Genomic DNA, 24,160 nt, shown 5'->3' with positions numbered 1-24,160 from the left:
CTTTTTTCCCGGAGAGGGGGGGGGGGGGGATGTTTTACGAGCGGTTGTACAGCGGAAAAATTTCACGGAATATGCAGGTGGCAGGTGCATATTTTCCGATTCTCGACAATTACGTTGCGCGCAGGTTGCAGGCAGTTTTAGGATCAAATAACAATCGCCAATTTATCGTTATACGGAAGATGTCGCGGCAGCTGTTTCGCGGAGCGGTGATAAACCGGCCGAATTGCCGCAGGACCATACCTGCCTGCAATTACTATCATCCCGGGATTAGGGAGGAGTCCAGTCCATGAAACCCGGATGCTGGACAGTATCAGCTTCGCTTTTCCTCCTCCGCTTGGGCCGGACGAACCTCTGAACTTGCGGGACTTGAGTAGCCAGTTTAGAAGGGGTGTTTTTTATACTCGTTCAAAAAGACGTATACACCAAATCTGAGTTAATTAATCTCGCGATTAAAGTCCCGCGCGGCTCTCTGAAACCTCGCGTCGGCTCGGCCAAGCGGTCGTATAACAGGAGTATTTAACGAGCTTTCCGACCGGTTATGACTCTGCGTAACACATGCCGTGCATAAAAATCCACGATTCAATGATCGTGTGATCTTTAATCAAGCTCTCGGTTTTTTACAGTTGTGTAATTTCGCGATTCGACGCTTGCCCAAATAATTATAATTATCGATCAGTCTTCCCGCGGCGGCAATTTAGCAGTCACCAATTCTCTGGGGAAGATTATCCCGAAAATATCGACACTGATATTCCCTAAAGCTTCAGCCCCTTCAACGTTAAACCAAAACCGTCAATCCGGTAATTAGAAACGTTCCAAATACCCGGGAAGGATTTCGAGTATAGAGAGACGGAAATCTAGTTATAGCTGGGTCTTACTCGGATTCTGTTCTCCACCTGTAGTATCGCGATTACAAGCTTTGTCTACAGCTCTAGCTGCTCGGAGCCAAGGATCTTATCGACCGTTTCTAATCCCTCTGATGACGCGGAACGAAACACATTCCGGGATCTGAAGCTCGGCTGTTTCCCGTATAGTGACAAGGATTTAAGGAGCTGTTTGCTAGCGCTGGCCTGATTGTGAAACGAGTTGTAGAATTGTTTGAGAGCTTCAAGATTCTGTGACAAAAGATAGAAAAAAACAAATTGTTTCTTCCGGACTGTGTAAAGTGATTCTCAACGCGTTGCAAAGTTACGCGTGTTGATCTGGTGAAAACGTATTTTGTCACAAGTGCCGAGAACCAGCGCAGCTCTTAAACTGACTACCTACTTTAAAAGCTTGGTTGAATTTAACCGCGCCAAATGTTCACCCGATTTGTAAAAGACATTAACTCCATTCGACATTCGGTTCTAATTAGACTCAATCTGACCATGACAAGCTTTTTCCACTTTCAACGGCGCTGATGATTATGACTCATATTAATATATAATTACGGAGGCAAAATGGAAGTAACAAGGGATTAATTTTCTCGCCGAAGATATTTCCGTTTGTTGATTCTTACGAAATGCGCAAACGTATTTAAAAAAATTCGAAAATCGTAAATCAAGGAACGTTTACCGTCAGAATGAATTATGAAGTACGGTGTTAATTAAGCAAATCGCGTTAACACCGCCGTACGGTAATTAGTGCACGGTCTACGCGCGTGTGTGTCTATAGCAATAGCGTCGTGACGCCGCGTCGTTTAGATTTAGACGCCTGATTTCCGAGCATGAAAGCACCCTCGCAAGCAACTCTTCTACAAGCCTTTATAACGCGTCCGATACCACCTACGTCGCAGCTTTGTATGCCTTCGGTGTTTCAAACACGAGGGGGAAAGACGCCCGGTCCTTGAAAGAAGTCAAAGTTTCGCACTAATTGTAAGTATTGTAGATTTTGCGAAATTGTCAAATTTATTCATCACTTATAAAAACGAGCGCGAAAACTAACCGGCAACGAAAGTCGCGGTAGAAACTCGAGAGATTCTTCTCCGCTGCTGCACCGGAGCTCCGGAGAAAAAGGAAGAGCGTAAAAGACGGTGAAAAATTAAAATGGAGTCTCCATCGCCAGGTTGGCTAACAAGAATCTCGCTAATTGCATTTTATCTCTCCTTCATGCACCCGTGGCAAGAGGTACATAGCCTCAGGTAATATAGGCATAGACTCTGCGCTATACAGTTGAACCTCGAGTACGTCTCTGGCTGCAGGGATATACGTCTCTCTGTGTGTATATACCTAATAAAACTGAGAAGAAAGAGAATCGCCGGCATAGTCTGTATATATATATATCTAAAGGTAATGAATTTTTGCATCTGTAACTTCGTGCAATCCGGCTTTCGGGCCATAATTAGCACATGCCTACTTTAATCACGTATAGAAGCGATTATCTCTCATCGCGTAGTGTATAATAAAACCGTGAAATGCAATAAAATTCGAGGGTACATAACAGCTGAAGAAAATTCTCGTTCGATCGTATCACGCTTCCCGCTGTGCTAAATTACTCAAGAATGAACTCGAAATTTTTCAAACAGCCCGATGAAATATACTCCGGTCTACACACACCATTTGGGTGTGTTGAACCGGACACGCGATCGTATAGGCAAACATAAATTAGGAGGGAAAGATCATTTGCCTAGGCAAATAGTATTACAGTGCCGTGGTAAATGACAGAATGACTCAATGTCGAAGACCCTTGACACCATTCGCATCATATTGGACAGGTTATAGGGTATGGACTTTCTATGCAGCGTTAGAAATTTCAATGGTACAATTAAACGATTAGTGAAATCCGTCAGATGTGAATCGCACGGGCATTACACGTATAATAACAACACGTGTGTTAATGCTGTTCTTTGTCAATTTGCAACATGAATGCTGCACCGCCAACCTGATCGAAACCCGAAGCAAATTCGCTCGCTGCCCAAATGGAGCATTGGCGTTCATTGAACGCACACGAATCATATAGCCAAACAGTTTCGATCGCCAAACTTCGTCGTTGTTTGCTACGGTGCTTGATGGTGTTTGTCTGAGTAAATCATCATTTGTTTGATATCAACGTTACGCTGAACGTGAATATCTGGTTTCACCGCATAGCTAGCCGGGGTTAATCCATTGTCGAGCTTTCATTTCCACTCGTATAAATCATCCTGCAGACCTCCTTGAGGACCTCTGACGCTCGGTTCCACGGTCGTCGGTGACCATACATTAAAAACGCGCTCCACTGTAAAAACAAAAGTTTTCCCATTCGTCGATGAGAACTAGTCGAGCCTAAAAATTCTTCACAATCGAAACGTGCGAAAGTGACAAATACAATGGGAGTTTGGCCAACGTTTTCTTTGCTCGTTCGCTGCACGATTTAAGCTGATTCGAAAAATTGCCGCAACAACTTCTTCGCGGCGATTGAACACAGCTATAGATTATAATCCCGACTCCTGCCTACGAGTTATTCATGGTCGTAAGCCGGTAACCTGGAACAGAATTGCTACATATATACATGTATATAAGATGCTTGCGCGTACCGTTGACGACTTCCAAAGCTTACCTCATCTCCTATTATCTCCCCTGGACTCGCCTCCGCTCCATTATACCTACGTAACTACATCAGCTTACGTACTCGAGTACCTTTCAACTTTCACGTAGGACGGCACAGCACACGCGCCTCTTCGTCAGTTCACATTATAAGTATCGATAAACACGTGGCCGTGTTTACGTGGGCTCTATGGACGCCGATAATGATCTCGTTTCAATATAGTTACAATCACGCATATATGTTCCCCAATGAGATATCGCAACGCGGAAGATTGATCAGTGATCCGTAAGACCCGGAAGTCTTAAGGGATGTTCTTTTTTTCTACAGAGATAATGTGGTCTAAGCTCTGTAGTCGGTGAAAGCGGCATAGTTTACTCGCTGGAATGGTAATAACGCAATTTTGAATGATATCCTGCTATATTTTACTACTGTGTTAAATATTATAATCGTTTTGTAAGAACATTAATAAGTCTTGTGAAACGCCGGGTTCATCCTCAGGTTGACGACACAGATCGCCGAAGTATACGTAACATTAGAAATGGAATTTGAAATTTTTTTTTAACCACACCGCGGCTGTAAATCTCCACATCTGCTGTATATGAATAATTGAAGAGTCATACTATCCTCAGAACCTTTCACGCTACAGCTTGAGAACTGGTTATAGAAAAAAACACTACGAGCTGCGGGAATGATGATTAAGAACCAACTATTATCTAGCCTCTGTAGGATAAGCCAATTAAGGGTATTGATGATCCACCCAAAATTGAAAAACATCTTTGTCAAGGTTCAAGGTAATAAAGGTCCTCTTTAAATATGAGCCAACATTTATGCAATGTTTCTCCAAATGTTCATCGAATGGCTCAACTGTTGGGGACATCATCGAGTTTCTCAACTTGTCACCCTGTTCCGCGTAAGTCAAGAATAGCAGCACTAAATTCTGGATATCTACGAACCTTAAGAGCGAAGAACCTTGGGTAGGACAGGTACACGGACCAAGGATCGCCGAATGGTCTACCGCCTACGATCAACTACCAACCTTTTCTGCAATAATCGGGTGAAATGGCGAGCGTAGATCACGTTTATAGAGAGCCATTGGTACCGCAAGGCATTCATCTCAGCGAAGCACGGCGTTCGGCTTACGGCTTGGATGACCGCGTGCATTACCAACTGTTGCAAACCGTTTCATTCCGCCTTTTAATCCCGAGCGAGGAAACTCACGGCGTGCTTCACGTCCCACGATAATCACGAACGTTCCAGCCACCCTAGATCCCCATCTCGTTGTCCTAGTTTCGACGATTCCGTGCAAGAAGCATTCAAAAGATACTCGGACGATCCGCTCTCCGATTTCATCCCTCGGAACCCCAGGTTCAATTATATTTTTTGCAAAGCCTGGAGAATTTATCGTAGAATTGTAATGGAGGGAGTCACGACGAAACTCCACCGTGAACCTGATCAAAATTATGTATTCCACGGTATGACAAGGGGCAGACCGAACTCCCCGGAGAGATAAGAATTGCTAACAAGATGGATTCTGTCCACATCCCGTTGCATATTGCATCTTGGTGCACAACAACCGACACGACGAATAAAAGGAGTGAAAACAGGAAGAACAGACATCAGGAAATACAGGGATTTGCATCGAGGCGTACTGTAATCAAAGTTTCCAGACATGTTCCAAATGCCCGCGTTGAAATCCGACACGCCCCAGGTGATGAGATCACGTCGAGACCGTCGTGCATATTTTTCAGCATCCCCCAATTTTCACGATATGGCTCAGCGTGCGGAGAATGCGATTGTTTACAAGGTGACGATGAAATTTTGCCGAGTGTTTGCGGGGTGAACGTTAACTTGAACCGAGACGGAAGGACGGAGGTGAAAGATGTCGAGCAGACGATCATCGTTTCGAGCTAGAGTTTTAAGAACAACAAACACGGTAGCGCCGTCTAGCCGTTGACTAATCACGCAACTCATAGGAGGAAGGAGGTCATCTTGAGCACTCGACACTTGCGGCTCGACTGCTGGGCATAAATATCATTCTTCACTCGCGACTTTGCCGCAGCCTCCGCCGCGTTCCTGACGCCTCCGCAGCCTGAGATCCGCGGCGCATGATGCACGTCGTGTCTGAGTCGTGGTCCAGCTATTTATGTACCCAACGGGGAGGCTGCGTGCCCACATTCGAGATCAAGCAACCCTAGACCTCGCCAAGTTTTCGCAACATCAGAAAATGAATAAATAAATATCACCGTTGTGACGGAGGACTTTGTTAGATGTGGGGGAAATCCTCGTTCCGCAACCCCAATGCGGAGCTTAAATCCGCATCCAAATTCGATTAGGTGGAGCTCGATGCCTGACTGGAACTGTCGTTCGAGTTATCCGTTCATTCATCGCTCTTCAAGTTGTGCCTTTTTAATTTGCTACAGCTGAAAGAGTAACGATTTCGAAGCGGAGGTATAATGGAACTAGAAACTTTGTCTCGATGTTTCAATTCATTTTTCGGTTCTGGATCCTGAGTCTTTAAAAGAGCATCGCGAAGAAGGTTTCCGAAGATAATACGTATACCGGTGGAAGGAACGTCAACAACCGATGTAGAAACCATCAATTTTATAAAGTTGTTTAAGCGACTCAATGTGATTCCGAATTTTTTCCAAATTTTAGAATTCGGAACGCAGCATGTTTTCCATACTCGGGATTAACGAATCAAATTTCCAGGAGAAAACCGGCAATTTCCCCGTTTGAAGATACCTACTTGAGACCCGTGCAAGGAGAAATGGAACCAATTGAAAGAGCGGGGGATCTAATATTCTTCGCGTGAAAAGCCCCCGTATGAAGGAGACGGAGAGGGGTGGGAGGAAATATTTAGTAGGAAAGTCGTAGAGTGGCTCACAGCTCTGCTCAAGGGTGGGAGAAAGAAGTGTCATAACGCGGAAATTATTGCTTGGCTTGGTACCAAATTGGGAAAAAATTGAAAATCCTCATAAAGTTCCCGAGCTGCTGGAACATTTACGCCCCCGGCTCGTAGTAAGAGTGCGTGGATTACGCTCCTGCTGGTTGTCTCGCCTATTTGCGAGGCTGCTTTTGTACCTTGGGTACAACTATGCGGACGGCAGGGCAGCAGGTGGTAGCTCTCAACTATAAACGGGGGCGTCGCGACGCCTAGGAAATACGTCTGCCTTAGTTGCCGGACTGGAAACACTTGGACAAACCACGCGAGTCGGACGGATTTGTGCTTCTAGGAACGTGTGTAGGCTTGGCTTTCTCGCCCCACGAAGTCAATTAAAATAACTCATCCACCTTCCAAGAAGATGACGATAACTGTACGAATGACTTTTATTTTCGTTAAATTTTGTCTTAAACTTTCGGAGTGACCGTAGTTGTTTCTTTCCTCTGTAAGGGTCTCGTCTTGGTTATTGATTTCTGAACTCTGCGTAATTATAATTCTGGCTCTTTGAATTGTAAAAGCAATTTCGATTACCCGCCACTTGTATACTACAGATATGCCTGTGTATACTTACACGAGTGAAAAGAAGGAACGGATTTCTTTATTGAATTTCATTTCGTCCAAGTCCAATCAGAGCGGAAACATCGAAATTGATTTAATATCGCTTGTCATCGCCAGTGCTCGAAAGGAAGGAAATATATAACACAAAGGATAAAAAGTGGAAATAACGTTTAATCCTGGAGAGCACCGAGACTGTCCTGGAAAATTTTATCCTGTTTTATTAGATCCCTTAACGGTTAACTGCCGTAGAAATACGAGTGACAAGTTTATATACTTAGATCCTACTTAGTTTAAGGAAGAGAAATATTCAGCGCTAGAGTTAGCTGGAATTAAATTTATAGTTCAAAAACCGGCACGCGTCACAGCTGCTGAGGTTATAGAAAAAGATTGTTAAATAGGAATTCACCGGCGGTGGTAGTCAGGGTATACAACGGTGACTAGTTAGTTGCCGTTGAGATGAGAAAAGAACGGTACGTACATACAAGAGAGGAGAGAATTTAAGAAAGTATTAATATTTCTTTAGATTTTTCCTACCAACGAAGTCCAGCTGCATCTGACAGCACGCCTCCACTCTCTCTCTCTCTCTCTCTCTCACTCTCTCTCTGTACCTGAGGAAATTAATATTTTTGCATAATTGAAACTTCCGCTGTATAATACCAACCTGCAATACCTTATATACGTTTATATGTATACGTATACACGCGATATAAAGTTTAATTGGTTGACGAAAAGTTATCCCAGCCTTCAAAGAGATCTTTGACGTGTAATTGAGAAACCGGAATTAAAAAGCGAATCACAAGATTCCTCGATCCTGTTATGCTAATCTCAAATCTCATCTTATCCTATCTTCTGTTTCAGGGATCTTCAGGGCAACAACATTTCCGTAATATTCAAAACCGACTTCGAAGACATGGCCACGCTGCATGTACTGTGAGTATTCATCCAATTTTCATTTTTATCGCGAAAGCACATCCGCGATAGAATCGAATGAATTCACTTCTTAAAGCGTCTCGCTTTCACTCTCGATTTGCCAAGCACAAGCCGAACCGCGCGCGTTCCTTTTTTCAAAATTTAATTTTAGATCAACTCGTTCGCGAAGTTGATTACAAGAGGAAGCAAATAAATTGGCGAGCCTGCATCTGGCAGCACTCAAGATATTTCTGCGCCACTGGCCGTCTCTCATCCATCCGGTTCTCCGGAGCCCCGCCGCTGCACCCCTCGAGGATACCGCGACTAGCAATACATCAGCTCCTGCTTTGAGTAATTAATCGCCCCCCGAACCTAAGATTACCAAGAGATCCGATCCATCCAACTTACGAACGGCATTACCATTCCTGGAATTCCGTGCCTTTCGTTCAAGGCCTTGAGAAATCCCGGTATTAGCGCCTACGAACCGGCAGAAAACGGCACCGTTTTGATTGATAATCCGCGCCACTATCCCTGAGAAATTACCGCGCCAATTTCGACAAGAGAGAAAAAGAGAGAGAGAGAGAGAGAGAGAGTAGATGTGACTCGTAACTCGCGGAAAATTTGCATCGGTTAAAATATTCGCATCACGACAGGTTACGGCAGAGATCCCACCCTCGTAATCCGGGGATCCGGAATTCAGTTAACCGTTTTAATTGCGACAATGCCGCGCAGTCCGGCGCAATTGCGAGAGTACTGCAGGTACACAACGATCTCGAACATTTATCGTTCTCGCCGTTACTGCACTCGCTCCTCGTAATGGCCGGACCGCCACAGGTGGCCAACTTATACGTACGTATGAACCCGACTCTGTTCCCGTACATCACCGAAGCCAGAACCCGGTGCAGCAGTTTCCTCTCATCGTGCATGCCAAAGCTGACCGATAGCGCGGTTACGCGGTACCGGGAGACGTTTAACCGATCCGATCTCGATTATTCACTCCCCGAATTCACGTTTCACGGAAATTGCAGTCAGATCATAGATGGCTCCTTTTGTGCTTTACATCCATATCGTAAGTTCAAACTTGCGCTCGTCCCACGATCTGACGATGTTGTGTTTGTCGATTCGTTCGCAGGCAACTTTCCAGTAACCAAATACACACCATCGAACGAGGATCTTTCCAGGATCTCGTCGGCGTCGAGAAACTCCGGCTTAACAACAACCAGATACGATATTTGCCAGACCTTCTCTTCAGCAACATGATGAACCTCAAACGACTGTGAGTACACGTGTACACGCTTATATACTCTGCTTGTGTTTTGCCCACTTTTGCTTTTTCTCGAGTCGCGTATTTCGGATGGTCTGAAAACTTGGCGTTGGGAGGGAAAAGAATTATCAGGGATATGATCGGCAGGATAAATTACAGCCAGCGTATCCAGACGACCGAAAAAATCAGGAGTGGCTTAGTAACGGAAAAAGGGATAAAGATAAAGAAAACCAATCGAAAAGCGGACAAGGTGAAAAACAGCTTGTCGCAAAGTTGTAGTTTGACGAGCCAAGAGTTGTAATCCCATAGTTCGGTCACGCGACGGTAACGACTGTGTATAAACGAGGAAAATTGTACGGGACACGTGTTTCGCCTCGATGAATTTAATATTGCATAGCCCTTCGTACCAGTTCCGAGGTCGATACTGCACATTCATTTTTCACGACCAGAATGGTTAATGTGTCTGTCGCATAGAGTTGGCCGCATTCGCGGTAAGACAGTGACACCGGGAACTTCGAACTGCTTCCCTGTACTTTGTACTTTTGTGGTAAAGAATGCAACGAGGTTTAAAAAGGCACGCTGAAAATTGAGAATCGGCGGTGTAATTTTTCCGCCGACTTCATACCTCGACGTGCATTCCTTCCGTTTCTATAAATCTGTTGTCACTCGCGCATGTATCCGCACGTGTATCTCGTTTGCTGACAAGTTAGGCGTGAAATTACCTACAGCCAGAAGAAACTTTTTTTCTCCTTAGTCGTGCGTTCCTTCGTTTCTCAGCTGCGAGTCGGCTCCCGTTGAAAGTATAAAAAGAAAACTTTTTCCAAAGGCTTTATTGTGAAATTCACGATGACGTAAACAGGGATCGATTTGGTTTCCTGTTACCGAGATTGGAACGTACCTTATTTTACCCTAGCAGGTTATACGTAGTACCCGGGTTACCTTACCTAATAAATAACCGTCCCTTTTCGTGAAAATAAAATACACGCACTTTATTATGTCCTACATATTTTATACAAATTCACTCTCGATCCTTTTGAATTGATCTCGTTCGACGTGGGCGTTATTCAATCGAACGTCAATTTTGATCGGTATACGAGTATGTTACGATATTATATTCCCCCGGTTGAACGTTTACCCTTAAAATAAACCCCGCATATCGATAAATATCCTCCGGTCACTTTTCTCCAATTACATTCCTGAACATCATCCCCGCCTCTCCTAAATATATACTCTCCTAAAATCGTCCTCAGTATTCGACCGATGTACGTACGAGGCTCTTGAACCGCTATCTTCACACCTCTGCACCCCTTCATCTGGATAGCATAAACTTCCAAGTAGTTCTATTTCGCGCCCATTCCATTTACAACTCGACCTTAGCCGTAACCTTTCTCTGTACGTTCGAACCTCCGCCTGCACCCCGTGTACTTCGTGAGATGATGGATGAAGAACCGGACAAGGATCTCCGGCTCGTTCCCCTCACGATGCCGCGAACTTCAACTTCAACATCAACTTCAGCTTCAACCTCAACTTTAACTCCAGCCTCGTGTCCGTCACTTCACTCGCCGTGGGTTTACAAGTGGCACCTGCACCCTTCGATTTTGACTTGAGCTGTTACACTCCTTCTATAATTCCGTCAGATTGAGATGACCGTGCGAAAAAGTTTCCCGCCAACCCCCACCGCCCCCAATTTTCAAGCCTTATTCAGCATCCGCTTGCTAAGCTTTAAACAACCGATGACTGGACATTGTAATCGGGTAGCATCGGCACCTACATGTTGTAACGGCTAAACGTACAGCGGTTAAACGCCCAAGTGAGGGAAAAATTGTAACGTGATGAGAGCAGTGCCCTGCGATTGTTGCAGCAATGGCTAGTCGCAAGTTTGTCCTACATTACCGGTAAATTATGAAAAACACTGAATAATTCATACGGGGCAACGGATCTAACTTTCTCAGAGCCTCGCAAAGTGGATTGCCGACTATTCGTGCAATTCGATTGATCGTCCAGCTCGGTGCCGACTTGGTCAGACATCCTGCCGTTAATACAGTAAGCCGGATTGTATTATATAACGCCGATCGATTCGACCAAATTTCATTAACCCACCGTGCCACCCAATGTGTCAATCGCCGTGTTAATTGGCCTCAGTTCCAAAGCTCGCAACCTCCTGGCTATCCGTCTTGGATTTTACGGTCCTTCGCTCGATTACGCGGGTGACAGGTGTCATGATACATGAAGTTCCCATCAGAAGTTGGCTGGATAGCCCCGCGCTAACCAGACGTTTGTAATGATAGGCTAACTTGGAAGACTGACCCGCGGTCGAGCCGGTCTTATGCGATGACCGTCCCATTGGCTGAATCTTTCAATCTGTAATTATATGCTGGCCGAGGTTCAACCTGACGGCCAAGGCACTCGAGAGTTTGGACAAGCTGTCCGACAGCCCGGCATTAAAGGCCAACACAGATGCAAGACGCCGTGATTGCCCTAATTTTTTTCATCGGCTCGAATCAAATCACCAAATTGCACCCAATTGTTCCATCCACCCCGAGTGTTGAATTATTCGCCGAATATCGAACGGGTCGAATTCCTTGTTGCTGACCGCAACGGGATCCATTTATCACTTTAAATTTTTCACGGGGTGTGGAAACATGTAAAGTCTCGCTCCGAATCCGTAACGTCAATTTTTCCGGTCTGAATACTGCGATGAAAGAAAGTTGACGCCTTGCTTGGGATTTAATTTTAGTCGTGATATAAAATGGTTTATCGATCGCCGAATTCAATCCCCGTCAATTTCTGATATTGGCCTTTTGATGCCGATTAGTTAATTAATTAATTCAATAAGTAATGAAGTCTCGTGGTCTCTCCTCGCCTCGTTATTCGCCATGGCTGTAAAGCCGATTTCCTCGTTCTCCAATTACCTGCAGCAACGTCTATCCGTAATGCCTAATCTCATTTTTCTACCTTCTCTGATTTTTACGCCGGTCTCGTTTGGCCAAAGTTGAGACGCCAGGGTGACAAAGTTCACCAAGTCGTGACACACGAAGTGAGGCGAGTCGTTCACTTAGCAATAAAGATTTATCGATCGATACGCGCTCAGGGCCAGCTTTTCTACATTATTAAGCTTTAAACGGAGTTTCTTGACATAGTCGGTTTCAAAGGTCGTCACAGTTTTGCATGGCATAAATCACGCTGGACTCGAGATCGATCGGAGCTAAATTACTATCTGCTATATCGAGGGATAAGCAATGCCCTCTTCCACCGCAGTCCATTACTCAGGGCATAAATGCGTAGCAAGATTTACAGTGCGAAACGTTGCTTACCGGCAATGCTGAATGGAAACTAAATTCTGCAAAGCGAAGATTGGAATTTACTTAAATAAAACACGGGTATCCGTTCATCGATCACGCCTGTCTGTCAGCAACAGCTTATTATTTACGTTCTTCTTACCGCAAATCAGAGAGTAAAGACGATGGTATCGTTCACCTTTCCATCTTGAAAAACAGTTGTTATATTTGCACTAGAAGTAGCACCTACGCATAGCGATGTACCATCGTCTAACACATGCTATTCGACTTGTTTTCCACGCGATCCGAAACTGCTCCTGTTTTATGTCATTTTCACTTTAAGCAGTCGGCGACCCCATATTTCTATTTTCAACTTTCTCACCAGCACAAACGTCGTAAAGTATTTTCAGAATACCCCACGTTTTACGAGGAGACTATCGTTGCGGGATAACAGAATACTGATAAGAACGCAATGACGGTGTGTCGATAGACATGGACAAGTTGAATTGGGGCGGGCTGGAGTTGGGATTTACTAAAGATCCTTCACGGTATCGAGGACACCGTACTAAAGAGTATAAAATTGCATTTCGGAAACCAGGCAATCCGTATTACGCGCAGTACCTTATCGACCGTATATTTCATCCGCTTGACCTGCATGGGGAAAAATAAATTCAATCATTGAGAATCGCATTCAATGTACGGATATGAATCGTCGTTCCTGTTACAGGGACCTGAGCCACAATCAAATCGCGATGCTTGGACCGAAGACTTTGAGAGGAGTTTCAGCCCTCAAGCACTTGTAAGTATTGACAAATTCGATACCGTATCGGTACCTCGTATCGCACTATTCTCGGTCAATTCCTGCTATGTATATTAAAAAGGAGCCCTGAGCTACGGTTGATAGATCAAAAGTATTCTCCAGTCGAAACCTCTCTCCCTTAGCACACTGCAGCATTACAGTTCCCGTTGGGTGAAATTCCCGGGACCCGGTAACGCAGAAAGCATGGGTCCAAGGAACCAGCAGGGATTTACCGATAATTTTTATTCACCTGTAGGGGAAAAGGTTGTCTGTAAAACTCGTCGTTACAGCTTCTTTCGCATTTTCCAGGCTTCTGGATAACAACGTGCTGACCTGTATCGACGAGGCGTCCATTAGAGAACTTAAGGACTTAGAAATACTGTAAGTACATTGAAAAGTTGGCTCGAGTTCGCCAGACTTAGAGAATGAAAATGGATGGTTGAACCAGATTCTTCGGTTATGAACATTGACGGTATAAATTTGAGAGCAACCGTAATCATAGCCAAACGATTAACTTCCCCTTTTCAGAACGTTGAACAACAACAAACTGGTGACCCTCGGTAAAGAAATGCTGTCGGGATTGAGTCGACTGCGAACATTGCGCCTCGGGGAAAATTCTTTAGCCTGTGATTGTCATCTGGCCTGGATGGCCAGACACTTGCGAAACTACCCTCGCCTGGGTCAACACACCCGCTGTGCGAGTCCTGCGAATTTAAAGGGGCACAGCCTGGCTGACCTGCAGGTAAGTTGATCGCAATTTAAAATTGTCGAGGCAGAGTACGTGATTTTTGGCAATAAAATTTCATTCGTACTTAGGAACACGAGTTCAAGTGTCCGGGGTTGGTGGAACGCGCCAATTCGGAATGCAGCGCCGAACCTCAGTGCCCACATCCCTGTGGATGTTCCAACGGCATAGTTGACTGCAGGGAAAAATCTCTTACCAAAGTTCCCACTCATTTGCCCGAGGACACTACCGAATTGTGAGTTAAATTTCGAGGTATTACCTTAAAATTGGCGCTAGTTCGATCCGGACTGTTTTCACATACAATGTTGCCTTTTCTTCTACTTTCAGACGTCTGGAACAAAACGACATCACGGAGATACCGTCTAAGGCCTTCTCACCGTACAGAAAATTGATACGAATGTGAGAATTGATTCTGTCGATTTTTTTCCTTTTCTCACATCCTGCACTTCAACCAGTCGTAAAATAATGTTACTCTTCATTCTTGCAGTGACTTGAGCAACAATAAAATTAGGAAACTGGCCGCAGACGCATTCCATGGATTAAAGGCACTTGAGTCGCTGTGAGTATGGTTTATAGATTCATATCTCTCTCCTTTTCAATTCAATCACCATTGGAGTCGTTTGATTTAATCTACGTACATCACGATTCCAGGGTTCTTTACGGCAACAAGATATCCGAGCTTCCGGGAGGACTGTTTCAAGGACTCACAAATCTGCAGCTCCTGTAAGTCTAAAAATACGAAATGTACGCAAGGAACCGATCATACCTGAGACTTCATGAGACTGTAGCCATAATCTTGCTGATTTCTTAAAGGTTGCTCAACTCGAACGAGATATCGTGCATCCGAACGGACCTCTTCAAGGATTTGACGAGCCTGACCTTGCTGTCCTTGTATTCGAACAAGATAAAGTCCCTGGCAAATGGAACGTTTGCGAACCTAAAAAGCTTCAAGACACTGTCAGTATATCGAATATGCTTCTCATTTCTCATTGCCGCATGTCGTCGTAGACTCACGCCGTGCATTCAGAATGATTAGATTAACACGCGAATTAATCCCCCAGACATCTGGCTCGCAACCCAATCATCTGTGACTGTAATTTGCGCTGGTTAAACATCTACCTCCAAGCTCATCCCGTCGAGACGTCGGGGGCGAGGTGCGAGGCACCCAAGCGAATATACCGTCGCAAAATTGATGCCTTGCGCGACGACAAGTTCAAATGTAAGGGTAAGCACGAATCAAATTTCAATCTCTCTTCTTACTTCGACAGGGTGACTCAGGTTGGTACCTCCTTCGCACTGTGCACCAACAGCTTGTGGCATGCTCGATGTAATCTGATCATTCTTTCACCAGCCACATTTGCGTGTTCTGAGAAATTCGTTCATTTGATGACTAAGTTGACTTGCGATCAATGGCCAAAGCTCCTTGAACGTAAATAAAAGTATTCGTCAACGGCGATCGAGGATATCGATTTTTCTCAGAATCGGCAATACTCACCTTACATTACCTTTCCACGATATAGGTATAGGTATAGTTATAAGGCGAGGCACGTGTCTTTGCGTGAGCATAGTCTGCGTATAACTGCTATCATGAATTGAACTCGAAATTCGAATTGAATTTTCATTTTAAAATTATCTCGACTAATCATCATTTACTATAATTTGGTATTATTCATGATTAATTTGCGATTGATAAATGAAATCATCGACGTGCATGACGTCGTACAGTTTGAAAGTAAAATAATTGAAGCGTGCCTCGCGTTAGATGAAAAAACAAACAACAGTAATATCCACTTGCTACAAAATTCTCAAAAGTAGTCCGAGAGCGAAGTTCTGAATTCTATAAAATAAGTAAGAATTCTATAAATGTGCGGAACTTTCAAGGTAAAGTTGCATGTAACACAGCATGAAAGACTATTTCATCAAATTCATAGTTTCAATTGTCATTATCAACTACAAAATTGTCTTCAAAAAATAATGACACAGAAGAAGAAAGAAATCAATTCTGTCCTACTGGTAGGCTATAACTCGATAATCTGATGTAAATATATCTTAAAACAGATTGTGTAGTAATATTTAATTATACACGTCACTTAGATCAGGGAATTTATCTAATTCTTGAGAGTATTATACAACTGCAGTGGTTCGTGTTTCTTGAAATTTTGCAAAGATCAATAAAATAATACAAGTTGAAGTTAATTGACTTATTGTTAACTAGACTTCATAATTATGAACAACAGGCCAAAATTTTCAAAAACCAATTTCAATGTGCGGAGAAAATTAAAATGTCGTTGTTAACTGTAGAGTTTTCAAAGCAAAATTGTGTCGACAATCACCCTTCATCATAAACGGCGTTACATTTCATAATCATAACATCGCTCATGTAGCTTCGTCTCCCATTTATCGAGTCGTACATCGCAAATGATCTGGTACATACTGCAAGGAGTAGCGCAGGCAATTTCAATCGAATGTTGCATTATGGTATACATAATGTCGTTAACAGGTGACGAAGAACTCCTGACAAAACGAGCTGGTGAATGCGTCTTACCAGGCTCTTGTCCCTCACCCTGTACATGTAACGGGGCTACAGTCGATTGCTCCGATAAGAAGCTCACAACGATTCCAAAGGATATCCCTATTTACACTTCCACTTTGTGAGTATTTTTTAAAATTTCGAAAAATCGGCCGTTCGTGATATTATGTACCGCAGGTTCATGTACACGATTGTTTAAATACCTCATTAACGAAAGTTAACGATTTCGCCGTGACCTTGATGACAGAACTGATTTGTCCATTTTAAATACTAAACACGATCGTTACCGCCGCACAGGTTACTTGGGAACAATGATTTGGATAAAATCAAGGCGGACGGAATTTTCGAGAAATTACCAGAGCTGCAGCATTTGGATTTGAGGAGAAACAAAATATCCCGTATCGAAGCTTCGGCCTTCAAAGGGTCTAACAAACTTACAGATTTGTGAGTATAACATGTCATGTTCGACGCGAAGAAATTCGTGACTTGCATCTCGCCAATCGCAGCCTTGGAGTAATGACGTTTCACATTATTTCAGGCTGCTGTCCGAAAACAGATTGAGAGAAGTTCACAACAAGATGTTCACCGGTCTGAGCAATTTGAAAACACTGTGAGTGCAACAAAACTACAGATCTTCTTTGATGAGGAGTTTAAGAGATAATTCATCTAACAGACTCTCCGAATTTATTATTACAGAAATCTTCACGGAAATGCGATCACTTGCGTGATGCCCGGATCGTTTGACAGCTTAGTACGCGTTCATACGATGTGAGTTCTCAAGATTGCCCTTTTCTTCACTCAACTGTCAGAAAGGCAAGAGCCTTCAGGTCGTCAAATTTTTAAAATTTTTTTCTTTCAGTGACCTTCAAGGAAATCCCCTGTCGTGCAATTGCCACTTATCGTGGTTTGCCGAATGGCTCAGAGGGCGCGATCTTCAGGGCATAACCGGCCGGTGTCACGATCCTCCAAGATTGAAAGACGCGATCATCAAGGACATACCTCAACACGAGTTCAAGTGCAACAGTAAGTCGGCGTTTCTTTAGACTCTTCGTTTCGCTACTGATAAATACTGAATTAACCGACGAATTGCAATGGCTGTTTCTTGTTCCACAGGTGACAGCATCGGGTGCCTTGGCGATGAATATTGCCCCCCTCAATGCCACTGCGCTGGATCAGTTGTCAGATGTTCGAGATCACATTTGACCGAAATACCACGTGGAATTCCACCGGAAACTACCGAACTTTACTTGGATGTGAACGACATTAAGACCATTCAAATTGAAAGGCTGAACCATCTCAGAGCGCTGACAAGGCTGTGAGTATACTTGTGAAGTTGACAATAATGACTAAATCTCGCGATTCATTCGATTTTTTGCTTCTCTTTCCCACAGAGACCTGAGCAACAATCAAATAGGCATGTTATCCAACGACACGTTCAGGAATCTGACGAAACTTTCAACGCTGTGAGTTTAATCAAATGCTTCTTTGTATGTACCAATTGTAAATTACAGTTTGGCACCATTTTCTCAACTCTTGTCATTCGTTGTGATGTTACAGAATCATAAGTTACAACAAACTGCAGTGTGTGCAGCGCAACGCTCTTGCAGGACTTAAATCCCTCCGAATAATGTAAGTTGTTCTGGTTCTCCTCTTCTTTTTCTCAGATATGCAATGTGCATTATTGACGATATAATTATTACTGTTGTCAAAGATACATGTCATAGAAAATGTTGAAAATAAGTTGATGCCTTTCAGCTCTCTCCACGGTAACGATATCTCGCTTATTTCCGAGGGAGCCTTCGAGGATTTAAAGTCCATCACCCACCTGTGAGTATCCTTGTCTTACCACACGCTTTTTAAACAATATTCAGATCCCAATCCATTTTGATACTTTTTTAGGGCACTTGGGTCAAATCCACTCTACTGCGACTGCAGCATGAGATGGTTAGCCGATTGGGTGAAAAAGGATTACGTCGAGCCGGGTATCGCTCGATGCATGGATCCACCCAGTATGAAAGATAAATTGCTTCTGTCAACACCAGCATCCGCCTTCCAATGTAAAAGTAAGTATTATATAAAGATATCACTAACGATTTAGGGGATAGAGTTGAAATTGGGGCTAAAAAAAACGTGCTTGTACTCGAATTTAACGATCGCAAATCGGGAGGGGGGGATTGAATCTTCCAATACGATTGTACCCATCAGAGATTGTGAGAAAATATTTAGCGATAGCTGAAGTATCTTGCCAAATATCGAAGTAGTCCACATTCCATTCCATTTTCTAAATCTGTAATATTGTTTATTTTGGCCCGCCTTTTAGAATGGCACTCAAATTGCTCATTAATTTTAGACTTATCTTCTGTGCAGCAAAACAGCAGCCAGCCGAGGTCCTGGCCAAGTGCGACATGTGCTACACGGCCCCTTGTCAGAACGGAGGTTTCTGCGAAACGCTACCCGATAGAGAATTTCGTTGTAAGTGCGCACCAGGATATCACGGGGACAGGTGTCAGTATAAAATTGACGCGTGCTATGGAAATCCTTGCCGGAACTCCGGAACTTGCAAAGTACTGGAGGAAGGAAGATTCAGGTAACTATGTCCATGGTGATTCTATTCTTAAGTAGTTTGTGCCAGGGTAAACGTAAGGATTGTACGTAGGACAATATTCTGTTACATGTATACTGCCGCTGTCTTCCTCTCACAGTGTTAGTTTATCATTTTTCTCTACTTCTACGATTTACCGTGTGAAACGCCTATCAGTATCTTTACACGTAGCATCCCCAATTTTTTGTTCGAACCTTTTCTTGTTCTCACAAATCGGTGGAGGACGTACGATTGTTACTCTATAGGTAAATTTATCGAATGGAATCCGAAGACATGAAACTTGTAATACGTAGAACTTGGTCCGTAGCTGGTAGGTAGCTGGTAGATCTTTTTGGGTAGCCCATTAGGTTTGAGTTTGAAATTAGAGGACGAGGTTTTGGTTGGTAGCGGATCACCCGCGATCCAATTTTGGGCTCAATGTCTTGATTGACGTTCAGTCAATGTGTGACAGTTGCGACTGCACCTCCGGTTACGGGGGCCTCAGATGTGAGAACAACATCGACGACTGCGTGGGAAACAAATGTTCGAACAACTCGACCTGCGTGGACCTGGTTCAGGCCTACAGATGCCAATGCACCGCGGGCTTCATGGGAGAATACTGTCAAGAGAAAATTCCATTCTGCACAAAAGGACACGACCCCTGTGAGAACGGAGGTCGATGCGTCGACCACCAAACCCACTACAGCTGCGAGTGCCCACTCGGATTCTCGGGCTTTAACTGCTCAAACAATCTGGATGATTGCGCTAATCATCTGTGCCAGGTACGATACACTCAGATATTCACCTGCGTTATACGTTTAATGATTCATGTACACTCGGACAGTAGCGCCGTCGCTATACGTATCGTCACGGTGAAACCTTCTTTCAGAATGGTGCAACCTGCATCGACGGCATAAACAATTACGAATGTAAGTGCGCGGGGGAGTTTGAAGGGAGGTATTGCGAAGTGGCGCCGGCAATCGCCATGCTCTATCCTCAAACGAGTCCTTGTGCTCATCACGATTGCCTTCACGGTGTCTGTTTTCAACCCTCCCCTGCCTCCACCGCGGACTACCTCTGCCAGTGCCATCCCGGTTATACTGGTAAGGATACCCATTGAGACCCGAACAACTCACCGTGTTTTAGTGTTTCATTTGCTGGGATGCAAAATTAATCCTTCTCCCCACCTTAACCAGGAAAACGATGCGAGTACCTGACAAGTCTGAGCTTTGTGGATAACAGCTCGCTGGTCGAGCTTGAGCCACTTCGCACAAGGCCTGAAGCCAACGTGACCATAGTGTTCACCACGACTAACGAGAATGGAGTTCTGCTTTACGACGGACAGAATGGGGAACACATTGCTGTTGAATTGTACAACGGCCGTGTCAGAGTGTCATACGATGTCGGTAACTACCCGACCTCAACAATGTACAGCTACGAAATGGTGTCTGATGGAAAACCGCACAAGGCCGAGTTGTTGGCTATTAAAAAGAACTTTACTATGAGCGTCGACAGCGGAACTGCCAGGAGCATCATCAACGAGGGACCAAGGGACTATCTGAAGCTGACCACGTCCATGTTCATTGGTGGTGTTCCTCCAGAGACTGCCGGCGTCGCATTCACCGAGTTCCATTTGAGAAACACGACTAGTTTCCAAGGTAATCTCTTATTCAGGTTTTCAATTCCCACAACGAATTGTCACATTTAATCATTCTCCGCGTCTTCTTTAGGCTGTATATCGGAAATGTGGATCAACCACAAACTCGTTGACTTTAGCAACGCAGTAAAGATAAACAAGGTTACACCAGGCTGCATTTCTGGCGAAGAAGAGGCTGATGAGGCGAGTAGCACCGATACTAGAGACATCATCAGTAGTAGCGAAGAGACTAACGAACAAATTAGTCGTGAGCATTCTGGTAAATAAATTCAGCTATCACAATATTTATCCACATCGGAGTTGAGCCAATAATTTATCGAATACAACCTCACGCCGGTTGTACGGAAAAGCTCTCATTTCAACTCATGTTCACAGACATAGCCGTATCAGCACCAGGCACAGGAGTGAGCGATCTATGCGCAGGACACGAGTGTAAAAAAGGATCGCAGTGTGTTCCAAATCCGTTTTTAAACGGATACACTTGCAAATGCCAAGCAGGGTGGCAGGGATTATTTTGCGAAAAAGGTAGAGCAACCATAAGATCTCGCATGACAGTATCTCACTAAAACGGCACTAACGTACATGCCGTCATAAATATCGTATCATTATTCTTCACGTGTTCATTCGCGTACTAGGCGTTGGAAAATGACGGTTCAATGAGAGATTGTAAACATACTTAGGAGCATGACAAATTACAATTTTTGCCATGTTTACAGCACCAACATGTCGCAAAGAACACACTCGAGAATATTACAGCGAAAATGGATGTCGCAGCCGACGGCCGGTTAAATTAGCCAAGTGTTGGGGAAGCTGCGGCAACTCCTGCTGCCGACCGCGTAAAACCAAGAGACGCAAGGTGAATATATATATATATTTTATTGATATGGAATACTGCATGGGTTGGAAAAAAAAAACATGACTTCAAGAACATTTATTGAAGGAATCATCGCAGAAAACGTTTCGGAAGATTGACTCAGATGCAGTTTCTGTTTTGAATATCGAAATATAAACGCTTTCTGAATTATCATTTAATTGGATCTGATTGTGATTTCAGGTCCGTCTAATTTGCACTGATGGTACACGGTACACGAAGGACGTGGACCTAGTGCGCAAGTGTGCATGCACACGGAAGTGCTACTAGGCACAACGCACATCTCACGCACTAATATTGACCACTTAAATACAAAAAAGGTACACAATGCAACCTCTGACTCCAAGTTTGAAAGCAAATAGCTACAGCAACCAAGATAATTAATAATAAATAAATCAATAAAGTGAATCAGTGAAGAAGTGCGGGGTACACTAGATGGACACACAGCTGGCTCAGTGTGATAATATGTATTATTGAATATATTATACGCATAAACTATATACGTACTGTATTAAATTTTGGGTGTAATAAGTAACGAACACGTGGACTAATTTAAAAGGTAAAAGAAAAATAAATAAATAAATAAACAGGAACAGAAGAAGAACAAACTTGATCTGTTTTGACAGATATACAGGTATATACATAGTATTTCAAATTATATATAAAATTAACGCATGTACACGTAGAAACTGTGTGCGTAACGAAATGTAATTGTAATTCCCACGAAATATCCCTCATACGCAAACGATCAGTTCTCTCACGATGATGTTGCAATGTATACTGTATGGCAGACTGTAAAGTGTGAACAAATTTCAAATTCTTCTTGATTTTTAAATTATTATAGGAATTACGTTCCCAAGATTTTTAATTCTCATATTATACATAGATATTATACAAATATAAAATATGAATGCTGCGTTGGGCGTAAATAATAATCGAATAGACAATTTTTGATAAGATTTCATCAATATTTATATTATATACAATAGCTCGTACGGTTATTACGTAGTTGTGCTAAATGAAAAAAATTAATTTATAGACCAGTGGCAGAGCTGGCTATATAATATCGAGGTGTTTGTAAACAAGTATATTTTATCTATTTGAAACTATAGTATCGGAGTAAGAAAATAATAATTATGATAATCATTGGTATATATGTAATTAATTTACGTACAACAGTTCTTACACACGGACACATCCTCTTCAAAGATCAGTATACCTATAAAATAATAAATATGTTATGTAAATTAAAAGTCCGTAAGACCGCGTGACGCCAAATTTTATACATTGTATTACACGCAAGTATATAATTAAAGTATTTATTTCAAATTTAAACACTGCAAACATTTTTTTCTGTAAACACTCGAAATCGTAACAAATAGTCTGAAGACTGAAACGCTATGATTCTCGAAAAAAATTAATGTCTGTTCGTACATCTTTACATCATGAATCAAAATTGGATCTTCGGAACAAATTAATGACAAAGTAAAAAATATATATATACATATATAAATATGAATATAAGAGACTCGATCTTCTGCTAGCGAAATACTTTATCAATTATACCGATGAATATTAAGCCACCTAGCAAAGAAAAATTTTATAGGCGAATGATCTTTTCTGATGTGCAGTTTTATAGGACTGGAAATTATTTTTCAAAGGGCAGAAGTTTGTCGTGCTTCACTTTGGTTTTTCCTCAATACTTAGTACATGTATTAGTAGTTGATGAAGCATTTTGATAGCGATAAGATATCCCTTGTAATTATACTATGCTGTAACTTGTAAGGTACGAATAATTTTCATGGCTTGCCATTCCATTGCATATATTTATACATGATATTTTAGAATTTCAATTACTGTAATAAAAGAACTGATAATTAATTTACAAACCCTTTTCTTCACACTTGCATAGAACTGGAAACGTAACGATTAAGATAAACGTTGAATATTTAATTACGAAAGCCACTGCCAATATTTTTCGAGATCGACTTAAAACGGAAATGGCTTTTTCTCGATCAACCTTGCTCGGTTTTCTCGACAATCAATGCTTGCATGTGTGAGCTTAATCGTTACGCTGATCGAGCCCAATCCTACAGTTTCACTGAGTACGCATCAGAATGCACCTTAAAAATCCTTTTAATGGCAAGTCATTCAGCGGTATAACAATACAGACAGAAAAATTCCGACTTCCTATTGTAACGAAACATGCCTATATTATACATTTATATTTGTAATTACTGAAGATCTCGAACTCAGTTGTGAAATATAATATTATCATTTCATGAAATTATTAGCTACGTAAGCACATAATCTGTCTACAATTAATGTACCGTGAATGATACATCCAGATTGAGAACTTAAGAACAATATAACTAACAATAATATAACAAGCAACAATAATAAGCTTAATGATAATAATGATAGAAATAACAACCTACTCGTCATATTATTATTATCAAAAACGGAAGCAAATATATATATATATATATATATATATATATATATTATTTATTTTCTATTGAAAAAAAC

The 24,160-nt window shown here is 42.7% G+C and overlaps 1 protein-coding gene across 6 annotated transcripts in view; it reads left to right on the top strand.

The window, feature by feature from the left end:
* The window catches only part of LOC124184620 (protein slit), a 199,949-nt gene extending 176,437 nt beyond the window's left edge, over positions 1 to 23,512 (top strand). For 3 of the 6 annotated variants that reach the window (XM_046574544.1, XM_046574545.1, XM_046574548.1), the window contains 29 exons: positions 7,856 to 7,927; positions 9,039 to 9,182; positions 13,176 to 13,247; positions 13,557 to 13,628; positions 13,776 to 13,989; positions 14,064 to 14,227; positions 14,320 to 14,391; positions 14,480 to 14,551; positions 14,644 to 14,715; positions 14,806 to 14,949; positions 15,054 to 15,217; positions 16,493 to 16,643; positions 16,820 to 16,966; positions 17,061 to 17,132; positions 17,219 to 17,290; positions 17,382 to 17,545; positions 17,636 to 17,837; positions 17,914 to 17,985; positions 18,080 to 18,151; positions 18,278 to 18,349; positions 18,422 to 18,585; positions 18,890 to 19,109; positions 19,576 to 19,885; positions 19,993 to 20,206; positions 20,300 to 20,761; positions 20,834 to 21,019; positions 21,136 to 21,285; positions 21,477 to 21,616; positions 21,815 to 23,512. In XM_046574544.1, the coding sequence (XP_046430500.1) occupies positions 7,856 to 7,927; positions 9,039 to 9,182; positions 13,176 to 13,247; positions 13,557 to 13,628; positions 13,776 to 13,989; positions 14,064 to 14,227; positions 14,320 to 14,391; positions 14,480 to 14,551; positions 14,644 to 14,715; positions 14,806 to 14,949; positions 15,054 to 15,217; positions 16,493 to 16,643; positions 16,820 to 16,966; positions 17,061 to 17,132; positions 17,219 to 17,290; positions 17,382 to 17,545; positions 17,636 to 17,837; positions 17,914 to 17,985; positions 18,080 to 18,151; positions 18,278 to 18,349; positions 18,422 to 18,585; positions 18,890 to 19,109; positions 19,576 to 19,885; positions 19,993 to 20,206; positions 20,300 to 20,761; positions 20,834 to 21,019; positions 21,136 to 21,285; positions 21,477 to 21,616; positions 21,815 to 21,901 (4,219 nt within the window). In that variant the 3' untranslated portion in view covers positions 21,902 to 23,512. Of the gene's footprint in view, positions 1 to 6,793; positions 6,813 to 7,855; positions 7,928 to 9,038; positions 9,183 to 13,175; positions 13,248 to 13,556; positions 13,629 to 13,775; positions 13,990 to 14,063; positions 14,228 to 14,319; positions 14,392 to 14,479; positions 14,552 to 14,643; positions 14,716 to 14,805; positions 14,950 to 15,053; positions 15,218 to 16,492; positions 16,644 to 16,819; positions 16,967 to 17,060; positions 17,133 to 17,218; positions 17,291 to 17,381; positions 17,546 to 17,635; positions 17,838 to 17,913; positions 17,986 to 18,079; positions 18,152 to 18,277; positions 18,350 to 18,421; positions 18,586 to 18,889; positions 19,110 to 19,575; positions 19,886 to 19,992; positions 20,207 to 20,299; positions 20,762 to 20,833; positions 21,020 to 21,135; positions 21,286 to 21,476; positions 21,617 to 21,814 lie in introns of those variants that run through there. The other 3 variants (XM_046574547.1, XM_046574546.1, XM_046574549.1) reach the window with 3 other exon arrangements.
* The last annotated feature ends 648 nt before the right edge of the window (positions 23,513 to 24,160 follow it).

The sequence above is a fragment of the Neodiprion fabricii genome, chromosome 6, assembly GCF_021155785.1.
Source record: "Neodiprion fabricii isolate iyNeoFabr1 chromosome 6, iyNeoFabr1.1, whole genome shotgun sequence".
In the NCBI taxonomy this organism is placed as follows: domain Eukaryota; kingdom Metazoa; phylum Arthropoda; class Insecta; order Hymenoptera; family Diprionidae; genus Neodiprion; species Neodiprion fabricii.
Note: the sequence above shows the minus strand (reverse complement) of the source record. Positions and strands in the feature narration are given on the sequence as shown.